Here is a 13,616-nt window from a genome sequence, read left to right as displayed (position 1 = left end):
TCACCCTCAGCTGATGGCCTTAAAACCATTTCACTGAGAAAATAGAAATAATTAGAAGATAGCATCCATTAACCCATCAGCTATCACCATTGTGCCTTTTTTTTTTAAATCTCTTATTTCTGTGCCCGTGTTCTCTGTCTTTCTTCTACTTACAACAGTAATGTTTAACACAGTGTTTGGCCCAATGTGGGCAATAAATTCTGGTTTATTCTTTGAAGTGACATTGCTCTGCTTTCTTCAGAGACAATGAAATTTAAGTGAAGGGTATATGGAATAAGGAGTGAAAAGATTGGGTTCTAGTCTTGTCTTCCTACAATTTGTCAGAATCACTTTGAAAAGAGGTCAAGAATTAAGACATTATCTAGATAATTAAGAGGAAAATCTCCTACTTTCTCTGATTGCCCAGATGGTTTTCTCAATATCCCACACATCTGTTTAATCTGTCCTGTATATGTCACATATTAAGAGGGTCTCTGGGTTGATGTCTCATGAGGAAGAAGAAGCTGATAGTAGCTGATTTATTGGGTTCACCTTAATGCATGCATCATGCACTGTTATGGGTCAGGCTCTTAAGAATATGTTTGAGGACAGCACAGTGTTACGATATTTTCTGCAGTTTTACATGATATTTAACCTCTTCTAGCCAATCCTGCATGTATCTTATAGTCTTCAACAGAAAATAGGCAATGTTTTTCTCACATTACTTTTTTTTTAAGAGGTTGCTTTAATCACAATAACCTCACCAGCTCTCTGAAGAGAGGTTGGTTGCATGTGTGGGTTGGGAAATAGCCCTGTATGTTTTCAGACAAAATGCCTTTGCACTCACTAGTCACGTAACCTCATCTCATTTATTAGAGCCCGAGTTTATTAATCTGGAAAATGCAGATGACTCCTACAGAGATATGAGAATGAATAAAGAGCAAGTGCTTGCTTGAGGTTAGCTATTGCTATCAGGTTTGAATGAAGAAGACTTGCTGATCCTACTGAACAAAATGGGATGGTTTGAAAAGTGTAAAAAAAAAAAAAAGAAGGAAAAGAAAGAAAGAAAAAAAGAAAAAGGAAAAAAAAGTGTAAACATTCTGCTCTGACCAAGGCAGTCCAGTCACTGCACAGAAATCACACTCATTTGGGAGAGTCCTGTCGATGTGGTAACCAAGCGTACAGATAGTTCTCTCATCTCATTTCCTATTATTCATCTTCACACTTCAGTGGCAAAATACCTGCCCAAGGATGACTATATTCCTTCAGTTAAATATAAATGGCATTTCTATATATCTGATAAGCTATCTTTAATTGTTGGGAGTTCTTTCTGTCTGTGTTTGATAAAATTTACACAGTGTAATCAGAGCCTCCTGAGGGTGGTTCTAGAGACTCTTAGGGCCCCTGAGAAGATAGGGAGTGGTCCTTTACTCAAAGATGCCCCACCTTATTTCAAACAGGTTTGGGAGAACAAAGGGTGAAGTGGAAGGGTAGAAGGGTGAGGCAGAGGTCACCCTAACAATAATAATAATGATGATGATAGCTTTCTTTTATATAGCACTTTAGAGTTTTTAAAGAGCTTTAGCTTTACCCTGTAACCCTTGATCCATCCCACATCTAGTAAGGTTCACATAGTAAATATGATTTACTCATTTTTCACTTGAGGCTATAAGAATTTACCCAAGAACATAAAAGTACTAATTATTTGAGCCCACTCAAGTTCCTTGTCTTCTACTTATGAGTATTTTCCTCCGTGGAACACAGGTCCTAATCCAAAATTACTACAGCAATGACCAATGGGGTGTGTTACAAAAATAGAAGTTTGGGAAAGTAAATTTTACTGAGCAGAATTATACTAAAAAACAATTTTATTTTCAGCCTCAGTACAAAGATCTGGAAAAATCCCAAGAATCAGAAAAGTAGTACATGACAACAATTAAGAGCTTCTAGTACTTTGTGGAGTAACCATAGCAACCATGGCCTTACAGTTGAGCTGGTCAGCAGACCATGTAGGAGAAGCATGCTTGAGTCACATGTCTCAAGATAGTGAGAACACTAGCTGTCTGGGCTGTGACCTTCAGAGCACCCCAAAAAGAGGGAGAGGACAGAAAATGAGTATTCCTGGTTGGAGAGACGTAAAATCCTTTGGGGAAGAGACAATTCACTTATAAGTGGGACGCAATGAACCATTCTATTGGGTCTGTTCTCTGAAATCTGAGTAGGAGTTCAAGTCAAAGAAGTATTATAAACGTATAAAAAGGTATTATAAATGTCTAGAAAATCATTTTGATCATTTGTTATATGATGCATCTGACAGTAGGGTTATTATAAAATCCTACTGATACATTCTCAATGGCACCTTCATTGAGCCCATTAATAATGATAACCTTTTACCTTTGTAATCTTTTATAATTTTCATGGTGTTTATCTCAAATATCAGTACAGTGGTAAAAGCAGATCTTATGTATGCTCTAATGGCACACAGGTATTAACTAGAAGAATTTTAATTCAGGTGTTCTGACCCTCAACCCAGTGTTTCTTCCATGCTATTTGCTCCAAACTGCTATTTATTTTGGAATGGGAGTATTTCAGTAATCTGCATTTTAATTTATCAGTTCTTTATAAAATAGAGAATATTTAGAGAGGGCAAGATTATTTTCCCAGAGAGTTGGCATTTGAGCTTGGAATTGCAGGAATTACAGAGGATTCCATTTGATAAACTTGAAAGGAGTGGCAAATTCAGGTTGTTACTATCAAAGCATATTTAAATGTAGTCATTATAAAAAGCAACAATGAAACCTAAAAATAAAAAAAAAAATTGTGTTCCTTGTTTGTGATATATTTTTATGAGTGCTGAAGTATATAAGTAGCCTCCATAATAAACGCACAAAATGAGGATTTGTTTTAAAAAGTAGGGCTTCTAATCTGCATTTTCTTGAAGATGTCAACCTGGTCAAAAACAAAACAAAACAAAACAAAACAAAACAAAACAAAACAAAACAACTATTACATTAACCAAGGAGGCATTCTGCATTGTTAGTCTAATGACCCTAGTCTAAAATTGCCCTCTCCCACTTCCCTATTTATATAATATCTACTCATCTTTAAGACCTTATTCAAGTGCTCTATTTGAAGTGTTCAAATTCTGTCCTGCTTAAAATTAGTTGTTTTATTTGAGTTGTTTTCCAGATTTCAGTTGCAATATCACAATCTTTTGCTGTAAGCACTAATATCTCTATCAATTTTCTTAAATTTTTAAAATGAACTTATTTTTAATATAGCCAATCCCTAAGCAATAATACCCACCAATACTGAGTTTGATAGAGTAGCTTTATTTTCTCAATCATACATTAAAATAAATCCTACCTAAAGTCATTTCATATTATCACCAGCACAAATATTGGTATTTTAGGTAATGCTGCTGAAATTACATTGATTATACCTGTACTTAACATTTATTCATTTTAAAATTGTATTGTATTTATTACTATTTATTCTCTCAATCTTTTCTTTACCAGAAATCAGTTTTTCTTTAACCCCCTATCAGGAACCCAGTTAATAGTCTTGTCCTTGGTAGGAGTTGAGTACATTCATTGTTCTTATTGTTGAAATAAAATAATATTAAGTTCATCTTATTAGTATTTATATTCTTGGTTTGCATAAGAAGTATTCTGTATCCATTCACTACAACCCCTGTGTATGAGTTTGAAATTTGATGTCTGGTTCATTTACTAAAACTGGAGATCAAGACTGCATTTTAACTCAGTAATATGTCAATATCTAGGAAATTTGGAAGGTATTTTTTCTTAGATGGCTAATAAACTGGGAAATAGCATACAGACTGTGCTGTGAATTCATGAAATAAGATTAATTGTGGATGGATTAGGCAATAGTACATCCAGGTTACAAACTGTTCTTTCACAAGTCTATAAATAATTATTGCACACTATTTATTCCTACAGGGACATTTGAAATATTGTACTATGCCAACACTATTCAAAAGTACTAAAAACAAAACAAAACAAAAAAACATTGTGTTTTACTTAAATGCCACACCAAGAGAAGACCTCTCCTTTTAGAAACTTCCCTGTTTGAATACATTTTGTCTTTTTCACTGTTTTAAGTTGTTTGATAATAACCATTGATTAAAAAATTGATAATTTTGCTTATAAACTTCGTGGAGCTAAGAAAGATAAGTCATTCCACATGATCTTGGCTGATTTTTACTTTTTGCTTCCATATTTTTGAACGAGATATTCACAAAATGACATGCAGAACCAGACATCATCAAAAGAAACAGTAATCTGACAACTTTAAAAAAATGAGGGGAAAAGCTAATGTTGGATCAAGTCTTCTGTTTACCCATTTTTCATAACTAAAATGAAAGTTGAGTGGCAAATTGGAAAGTTTATGTTACAAATATGAAAAGGAGTAGGTAGGTTAACTTATAAACATGAATAAAACTATTCAATATGCACTCTTTTTAATCTAGCAGTTTTACTTTAGCATTTAAAAATGATTACTGAGTTTATACTAATGTCAGATACTTCCAGTAACCAAGATTATAGCAGTGAATAAGCCAGATACTGTATCAAATTAATTTTTGTATTTTTAGCACCTAGCATATGGCAGTGCTCAAGACTTTTCTCTGTTGAAATAATAGGAAAAAAGGAAGACTCTGAGAAGAATTTTAAAGAAGATTAAGTAACATTTAAGATATGGGCAAGGAATAAAAAGTCTGAAAACCACAGAGGGAAATGAGGAGGAAAGTAAAATGTGATATGATAATGAAAGATAGAGGATATTCTAGGAAGGATTGATCCATAGTGTCATGTGCTATTGAGAAATCGAATATGATGAAAATTTAAGAAACCCATAGATTTAAGCAGTAGTGAATCACTGGTGACTGCAACAGGAGAAGGAACAGAGTAGTGACATTATAAAGCAAATGTTAGTGGATCTGAGGAAAAATTGGGAGTGAAAAGACAGGACAGCAGATATAAAATTTTTTTTTCCATGAATTTGACTACGGATGGGAAGAGAGAGATAAGTCAGCAAGGCGTATGGGGTGGATGGAGGAATTTTTTTGCCTTATGATTGGAAGAGTTTTGCAGATGCTTACAATGCTGTTAACTAGCTAATAGAGATCCTGAGTTTGGGAGGATATTTGAAGGATCCTGGATTCCAAACTTGGGTTCCTGCATATCAAACTGCCATTTGTAGGGGTCAAAAGTGGTCATGAATTGATATTTCATATGGTTAAACCTAGCAGATTAGAGAACTTGGATGCACTGTAGGCATCCTCTTAGAGTTGAATGGATATAGATAGGTTTGTTGGTTTGATGTCAGGAAGTTGAAGGAATTTTCATCTAATTGATCAGTCACATTAGTAGAAATGTGAGAGGCCGGGTGGTAAGAATTGGAAATTTGAAGGTGCTGGAGGAGGTGGAGATAGTCATTGTGGAAAATGGAAGTACAGTCGAGGGGGATATAATAGGAATGTTGGTTAGTGCTCAGTCCTCAGATGAACTGGCACCTCTTGGAAACTTGTGAATTTTCTGTGCATTTCTCAGTGGTCTGGGCAGGGGTGAGTCATTGTTCAGACAGTCATAGCCTCTCTAGAATTTATCTAGGTATGAGTGATGAAAAACACAGGACAATAGAATTTAATGGGGTTTGGCATCATTAAAAAATTTGTTGAGGGACACGTGGGTGTCTCAGTTGGTTAAGTGTCTGCCTGGGGCTCAAGTCATGATCCCAGAGTCCTGGAGTTGAGCCCCCATTGCATCAGGCTCCCTGCTTAGTGGGGAATCTGCTTATCCCTCTCCTTTTCCTCCTTCCTCCACTTGTGCTCTTTTGGGTGCTCTCTCTTTCTCTTTCTCAAATAAACAAAATCTTCACAAAAATTTGTTGAAATGATGAACATAAGGATCATAAGAAAAACAAAAAAGAACATGTATGTGTGTAATGGGGGTGGCAATTGATGGGTATGGAGAATTGACAAATTTTGGGGACACCTGCCTGGCTCAGTCGTAGAGCATGCGATTTTTGATCTTAGGATTGTAAATTCGAGCCCCATGTTGGTTGTAGAGATTATTTAAAAAATAAAATCTGGGGCACCTGGGTGGCTCAGTGGGTTAAGCTTCTGCCCTTGGCTCAGGTCATGATCTCAGGGTCCTGGGATCGAGCCCCGCATTGGGCACTCTGCTCAGCAGGGAGCCTGCTTCCTCCTCTCTCTCTGCCTGCCTCTCTGCCTACCTGTGACCTTTGTCTGTCAAATAAATAAAATCTTTAAAAAAAATAAAATCTTAAAAAAAAAAGAATTTACAGATTAGAAAAGCCAATGAATTAAAAAAAAAATACCCTTATGCATTAGCAGTAACTAAGACTTCAAGAAGGAAGGTTAGGATAGGGATAGTTGTCCAAAGTTATGATTCACGAAGTGTAATTCCAAGTCATGACAAAGTCTAGGTGTAGACACGAGAGTAGTATTTGAAGAAAATATTATAGAGATGAGGATATCAAGGAAATAAATGACTAAGATGTTGTAAATCAAGCACAGGCCCTGATGTTTCCTAGGGTAGATGTAGGACTTGAAGTAGAGAAAGAGATGGGGAAGCAAGTGCCAGTCTTCATTAACGGGGCAGGGGGAGGCATAATCATGGATCCATAGGGACCACCATACAGAAAGGAAAGAGAACAGAGAGTAAACTATGTGAAGCTCAGAGAAACAAGCCAGTTTGCAAGAGCATTTACATGGGTGTGGAGAGCAATGGTCCCAGGTGGCATCGGAGAGTCAGGAGGACAAAGACTAAATCTTCAATAGTAAACCCTTTCTTGAGATGGTTGTAAAAAATAGTGTGTCCTAAAGATATGCAAAAAGAAAAGTTTACGATGTAGAGAAGTTTGTTAAGGAATGACATTCCAGAAATTGTGAAAGTGCAGATTACTTATCCTAAAGAAACAATTTTGAATGTGTGCAAAATTAGCCAGAAGGATGTTCATTATTACAGTGTTGTTTACGATATATGTGTCCATTTTACCGAGATTGAAAAATAAAAAGATAGAAGAGATTTAAATTAAAGATATCTAGAATGACATTTTCCTATAAAAATATTTAACCACAGAAAAACAGATGTTTATATCTTGTTAAGTCTTATTTTTAAAAAATATATAAAAAGGAAAATACAAATGTATATCCATGTATAATGTGTGTGTGTTCTGATAAAACTTTAATTGGATTTTTAAACTTGGAATTATGTGACTTCAGAGATACAAATCACTCCTACTTAGGTTAGGGGCCATCTGTTGTCTCATTTTTTTAATTTTGTCCTAGTCCTACATTGACAGTGAATTCCTGGAGCCCAAGGCACTATTACAGAAGATGAAGGAAATCTGTTATTTAAGTGACAAATTTGGTTTCCAAATTAAAAATCACCTAACAGTCTTTTTATGCCTATTGTTATAAGACCCAAACTTGATTTAATAATCAATGTGGGGAAGAACTTAAAATTCATCAATGGGTGTTACTACATGAAAAGAGACTCTAAGTGTTTGCCAGAGGCAGTAAGGGAGACAGGGAGAAATGAGTGAAAGTGGCCAAAAGGTACAAACTTCCACTTATAAAATAAAGTCATGGAAATGTACAGCAAAGCAACTATATTGTATATTTGGATGGGACTAAGAGAGTAGATCTTAAAAGTGCTCATCACAAGAAAAAAATTGTAACTGTATGGTGGTGGATGTTAACTAGATTTATTGTGGTAATCATTTCATAATGTAGACAAATATTAAATCATTATGTTGTATATCTGAAACTAAGACAATACTATATGTCAATTATAAAAAATTAAATTAAAAATTTTAAATTAAAATTTATTAAAAATTTAATTAAAAATTAAAAAAAGAGACTAATATTTCTGTGTGAGACAGAGAGAAATGTAAAATTATTCAAAACCTCATTGTAGGAATAAGATAATCCAAGGAGTCTATCTCATAATTACTCGGTTTTAGGAAAGAAAACAATGACTAAAATTATAAATGTATTTACACCTATTTATATCACTATATCTAATTTTTATTACTAATACAGAGTGACTTACTAGAAGAGTAATACTAATACAGAGTGACTTACTAGAAGAGTAAATAAAATATTTGTTTATATTTCTGTGGAAAATATTTCTATGGAAAAAAGTCTTGAAAGAGATATGAAATCCAGTTAAGTCAAATGGAGAAATTCCAAATAACCAGTACCTGATGAGTTAGTTGGATATTAGTCTCACATAAATTTGAAGAACAATTAAACCGTTCAATTAACATATTATGCGCCAAAGATTCTACTAGGGACTAACATGTACAACAAAGAATAGGTATATTTTCTTCACATTACTCACAGGAGACAAAAACTAATGAAGATTTATTGTATATTTCAAATGGAGAAAACTCTGAGATTCAACTACACTGAGACATGGATTATCAATGGGGAGAGAGTAAGGACAGTTTTTCAACACTGCCCCCTCCGATCCAAGTACCCTTACCACTTACCATCCCTGGGAGCCTCAAAACTAAGAAAAACCAAAACCAATATGGCAAAACTCCATAAAGCAGACATAGTGATTTATCTGAATAGGGATACGGACAGTAGAATTTGTACGAATTTTGGACCTGGATCAGAAAATTTTGACAATCTTGACACTATAAAGAAATAGGAATGGAGAGGTCTAAATGGTTTCTTAGTCTATTGATCAGAGGTGGGTCTTTTGCTTTTCCCAGATTTTTACTTCAGCCTGTTTTCCCCATCTGTGTCCTTTTGTGTCACTTTCATTTCTCTCTTTACCTTTCTGATAGATTTTTTTTGCCTTTAACCAGCTGTAATACACAATTGACATTTGCATGAGCCTTAAAAGAAACTGAATTAAAACTGTATGTTTATTCATCCCTATCCCTATGCCTCTGGTGCCCAAAATGGTGACTGGTACATAGTAATTCTTTTTTTTTTTTTTTCCCAGAGGGAGAGAGAGTGATGGGGGTGGAGGAGCAAAGGGAGAAGGAGAGAGAGAACATTAAGCAGGCTTCATGACCAGCATGGACACTGACACAGGGCTCCATCTCAATCAAGACCCTGAGATCATGGCCTGAACCAAAATCAAGAGTTGGACACTTAACTGACTGAGCTACCCAGGCACCCCAGTATACAGTAGTTCTTGAGTAAATATTGGATTACTAAAGAAATTGAAGAGCAAAAAAGAGGAAAAAGATAGGCTTAATTCAGTTATCTTTATTATATGGAATCACCACATATTTCCCCTACAGAATGGAGATACTTTTCAGAAAAATAAAAATAATATTAATAATGATCATCATCCTACTTCTATCTTCTATTACATTCTATTTAAAAAGTAAATCCTGGGGCGCCTGGGTGGCTCAGTGGGTTAAAGCCTCTGCCTTCGGCTCAGGTCGTGATCCCAGGGTCCTGGGATCGAGCCCTGAGTCGGGCTCTCTGCCCCGCAGGGAGCCTGCTTCCTCCCCGTCTCTCTCCGCCTGCCTCTCTGCCTACTTGTGATTTCTCTCTCTCTGTCAAATAAATAAAAAAAAATCTTTAAAAAAAAAGAATTGAGTTTTATACACAATATCCAATTAACAAAGGATATAGTAAATCTCTCGTTAAACGTCTTTAGAAAAGACATTTGTAGTTCCCTCATTATCTGAGTAATTTGTACTAATTGATTCATATTTGTACATAAAGAATGTTCAAACTTGAGAAAAATGCAGAATGGATCAGATGTGGAGTGCAAACTAAAAAAATGTCTAAGATTTATTTTCTATAGACTTGTTCCAAATCTATTAAAATACAGAAATTTTAAGATTATTTGCTCTTACCTGCTTTTTACATTCTTATGTATAATTGTTCTTATATTGTTCTTTAAATTTTTATTTTAAAAAGCAAAGGATTTCTCAAAGGACATTAAGATTCTTATTCATTTTTTTAAACTTTAATGATGTTTATCAATTTCAGAATCGGTAAAACACAATACTTCCTATACAACTTGTGTATTTCCTCTCCAATGTGTCAATTAAATGCATACTTTAGAAATATCACAAACAATATTATATATTGTAGAGTCTTGATAAGAGTGAGAAAACACTTTCTGCCTTGCCACATCCTTCCACTCCTACAAATTTACACAATGTTACCTCAGGCTCTCTGTTTTCCCTTCCTCTCTCTGTGATTATCCCATTTTCATGTTAAAATTTCCAATGAAAATCCAACTTGTTAAACTTTTCAAATCCTAAATATGAAATTGTTAGCATGGTTTCCTGAAATAAAAAGCATTAACATTACTACTACGTGTTATTATTTTCTTTAACACTAAAGGAAAAAAAGGTCTATTAAATTCCCAGTAATGATAATGTTCAGAACAAGAAACCACAACCTGAAACAACTCTTTCAAACATGAAATCAAGTTAAACTTACTGATACATCGTACACTGCTGGGAATCCACACTCCTTCAACTCCGTGTTGCTTGTGCTTTCTTGTCAAATGAGTGGCATCCGGGCATTCCTTCAGATTTGTAAGCTGACTAAAGAAAGAATGCTTAAGGATTTAGAGTAAACTAGTTTAACAAGTTGGGATGGGTAAATTTTCACCAATAGTAGGGTTTGAAGTGAAGAATCACTTGATAAGTCTTTGTTGCAGGAAGTAAGAATTTCCTGGTTCTGGCTAATGAAAATAAATGAGAAACAATATTGCATTCAAAACCTAAGCAACATCCTTGAAAACTTGGATTTGTCTTTCAAGGGGTGTCACTTTTTGTTGAGTCACTACAAGTCTCGTCTTCAGGCCCCGCGGTTCATCTTGAAGGGCAAGTGTGCAACTGGATCAGAAGTTTCCGTAAAGCATTTGATAGCCCTTGACTTCTTTTTCTTAGTGCAATAGTACATGTACCACTATATCTGGCCTAGTAGTTCGTTTTGGATGCTCTAAAGGGGAATCCAGCTCTAAGATAAGAAAATGAAAATATATTTGTGCCAACTGCCATGTTGAAGGGTTTCACCAACTGATTATCTTCTCTCCATATACTCTCCCTCGTAGCTACAGAGGCATTTACCTTCTTGGACTTTTAGTTTTCTTTTCTGTCCATCCAGTCCTTTTTTTCCCCATCATGTCTTACCCACACACCTAAAATTTCCTTTCCCTTCTTTCTAGCACAGTGCTCAATTCAAACTTCACCTGGCTGTAAGATTCAAATAATTTAACTAGAATGTGTCGATACAGAGACTGTAGACTTTGAAAGCCTACATTCTAAGATGACTCCTCCAGGATGATATCTTCTAATTTCCCTGGCTCTCACACTATCTGAATAGCCCCTGACCCATGCTTTCCCTTAGGCAGGCATCTAGTTTTCATTTTGCTTATTTTCAGGTCTATAGATCCATTTCTCCTGTTGGAGAGAGAAAGATTAGAGGCTAGCAACTTTGATGTCTTTGAATGAATGCACTTACCAGAACCTGTGCAAACTCTTTGACATTCAGTGCTTACTAAGTCTGTCTTTTGGTCAGTTTGACAACGCATAGTCACTCATATTTCCATCCCTCTTTTGTTTTGAAAAAAAGTTTTTGGCAAAACAAAAACATATGATAATTACAATCAATAAATGAGCATATGGATGGAATGTTCAAATTAAGTAATAAATAAAAGTTTTATAACTTTGTCAATTTTTCTATTAATGTGTAACAAATTACTATAAACTCAGGCACTTAAAACAATAGCCACTTATTATCTATTTTTATTCCGGACATCAGAAGCGCAGGCAAGCTCAACTTTGTTCTCTGCTTGCTATGTCAAAGGCTGAAAGCAAGGTGTGAATTTAGCTGGGTTCCTTTGTGGAGGCTATGGTAAGAAATCCTGTCCCAGCTCATTCAGGCTATTGGCAGAATTAAGTTCCTTGTAGAAAGACTAAGTTCCTTGTTTCTTTGCTGCCTGTCAGCCAGGGCTGTCCTGCTCCTGGAGGCTACCTGCAATCCTCGATACATGGTTCTTTCCATCTTCAAGCCAGCAATAGTGCATCTTCTCATACTTAGAATCTATGACTTTTCAGCTATCAGGAAGAGAAAATTCTCTACTTTGAAAGGATTAGATTAGACGTATCTGGAAAATCTCCTTTTTTATTAATTCAAAGTCAACTGATTAGTAACCTTAATCATATCTACAAAATTCCTTTTGCCAGGTAAAAAAAATTACCTGGCAAAAGGAATAATAATAACATTATTAACATTATTATGGATATGGTATCTCAGTCTTAGTAGATTTTAGTGAAAATCTAACATCATATACTCTGGGGATATGGTTAGTGGTTACAACAGTTTCATAAAGAAAACTTGCTAAAATGATAAGGAGGGAAAAGCTTCTATGCGAAAGGATTTATTTGTATTTGTATATTTGTTATGTATAACATCACAGTGCATTTAAAGCCCTAGAAGTACCTTTTGAAAACTAAAGGGAAGAAACCAAGATGAGGGATTAAATGGAAAACAGGAAAAGATAATCATGACATTTTTGAAAACCAAAAAAAATGGATTTTGTTTTTACACCATAGGTGAAAGGCTCTTAATTTCTTTTTATGCTATTTCTTTTTTTGACTGGCTGGTGAAGACTGTGGATCCCTTCTCATAATAGTACTTTTTAGATACATAAAATAGAATACACAGAATTATAGAGAAACCAATATATAGCAATATTGTTATTGAAAAAATTTAAAATTTATGATAGAGTAATAAATATGTTTTTCTATTAAGATATTAAATCACAAGATATAGCAATGTTGAATAACATAATTTCAAAGTTGTGATGAGCATAAACATTTTTTTTCTTATTAGTTATTTTTTTTTAAATTTTATTTTTTATAAACATATAATATATTTTTATCCCCAGGGGTACAGGTCTGTGAATCGCCAGGTTTACACACTTCACAGCACTCATCATAGCACATACCCTCCCCAATGTCCATAATCCCACCCCCCCAACCCCCCTCCCCCGATTAACCCTCAGTTTGTTTTGTGAGATTAAGAGTCACTTATGGTTTGTCTCCCTCTCAATCCCATCTTGTTTCATTTACTCTTCTCCTACCCCCTTAACCCCCCATGTTGCATCTCCTCTCCCTCATATCAGGGAGATCATATGATAGTTGTCTTTCTCTGATTGACTTATTTCGCTAAGCATGATACCCTCTAGTTCCATCCACGTCGTCGCAAATGGCAAGATTTCATTTCTTTTGATGGCTGCATAGTATTCCATTGTGTATATATACCACATCTTCTTTATCCGTTCGTCTATTGATGGACATCTAGGTTCTTTCCATAGTTTGGCTATTGTAGACATTGCTGCTATAAACATTCCGGTGCACGTGCCCCTTCGGATCACTACGTTTGTATCTTTAGGGTAAATACCCAGCAGTGCAATTGCTGGGTCATAGGGTAGTTCTATTTTCAACATTTTGAGGAACCTCCATGCTGTTTTCCAGAGTGGTTGCACCAGCTTGCATTCCCACCAACAGTGTAGGAGGGTTCCCCTTTCTCCGCATCCTCGCCAGCATCTGTCATTTCCTGACTTGTTCATTTTAGCCATTCTGACTGGTGT

The 13,616-nt window shown here is 35.3% G+C and overlaps 1 protein-coding gene across 1 annotated transcript in view; it reads right to left on the bottom strand.

The window, feature by feature from the left end:
- Nucleotides 1–11,552, bottom strand: part of LOC111148829 (transmembrane protease serine 11G-like) — a 46,018-nt gene extending 34,466 nt beyond the window's left edge. Inside the window, exon 1 of the mRNA XM_022505650.1 lies at nucleotides 11,483–11,552. Coding sequence (XP_022361358.1) covers nucleotides 11,483–11,552 — 70 coding nt within the window. The remainder of the gene's footprint in view (nucleotides 1–11,482) is intronic.
- Nucleotides 11,553–13,616: the final 2,064 nt, after the last annotated feature.

The sequence above is a fragment of the Enhydra lutris genome, unplaced genomic scaffold (assembly GCF_002288905.1).
Source record: "Enhydra lutris kenyoni isolate GAN:26980312 unplaced genomic scaffold, ASM228890v2 scaffoldscaffold21, whole genome shotgun sequence".
Taxonomy (NCBI): domain Eukaryota; kingdom Metazoa; phylum Chordata; class Mammalia; order Carnivora; family Mustelidae; genus Enhydra; species Enhydra lutris.
This window is presented reverse-complemented; position numbering and strand designations above follow the sequence as displayed.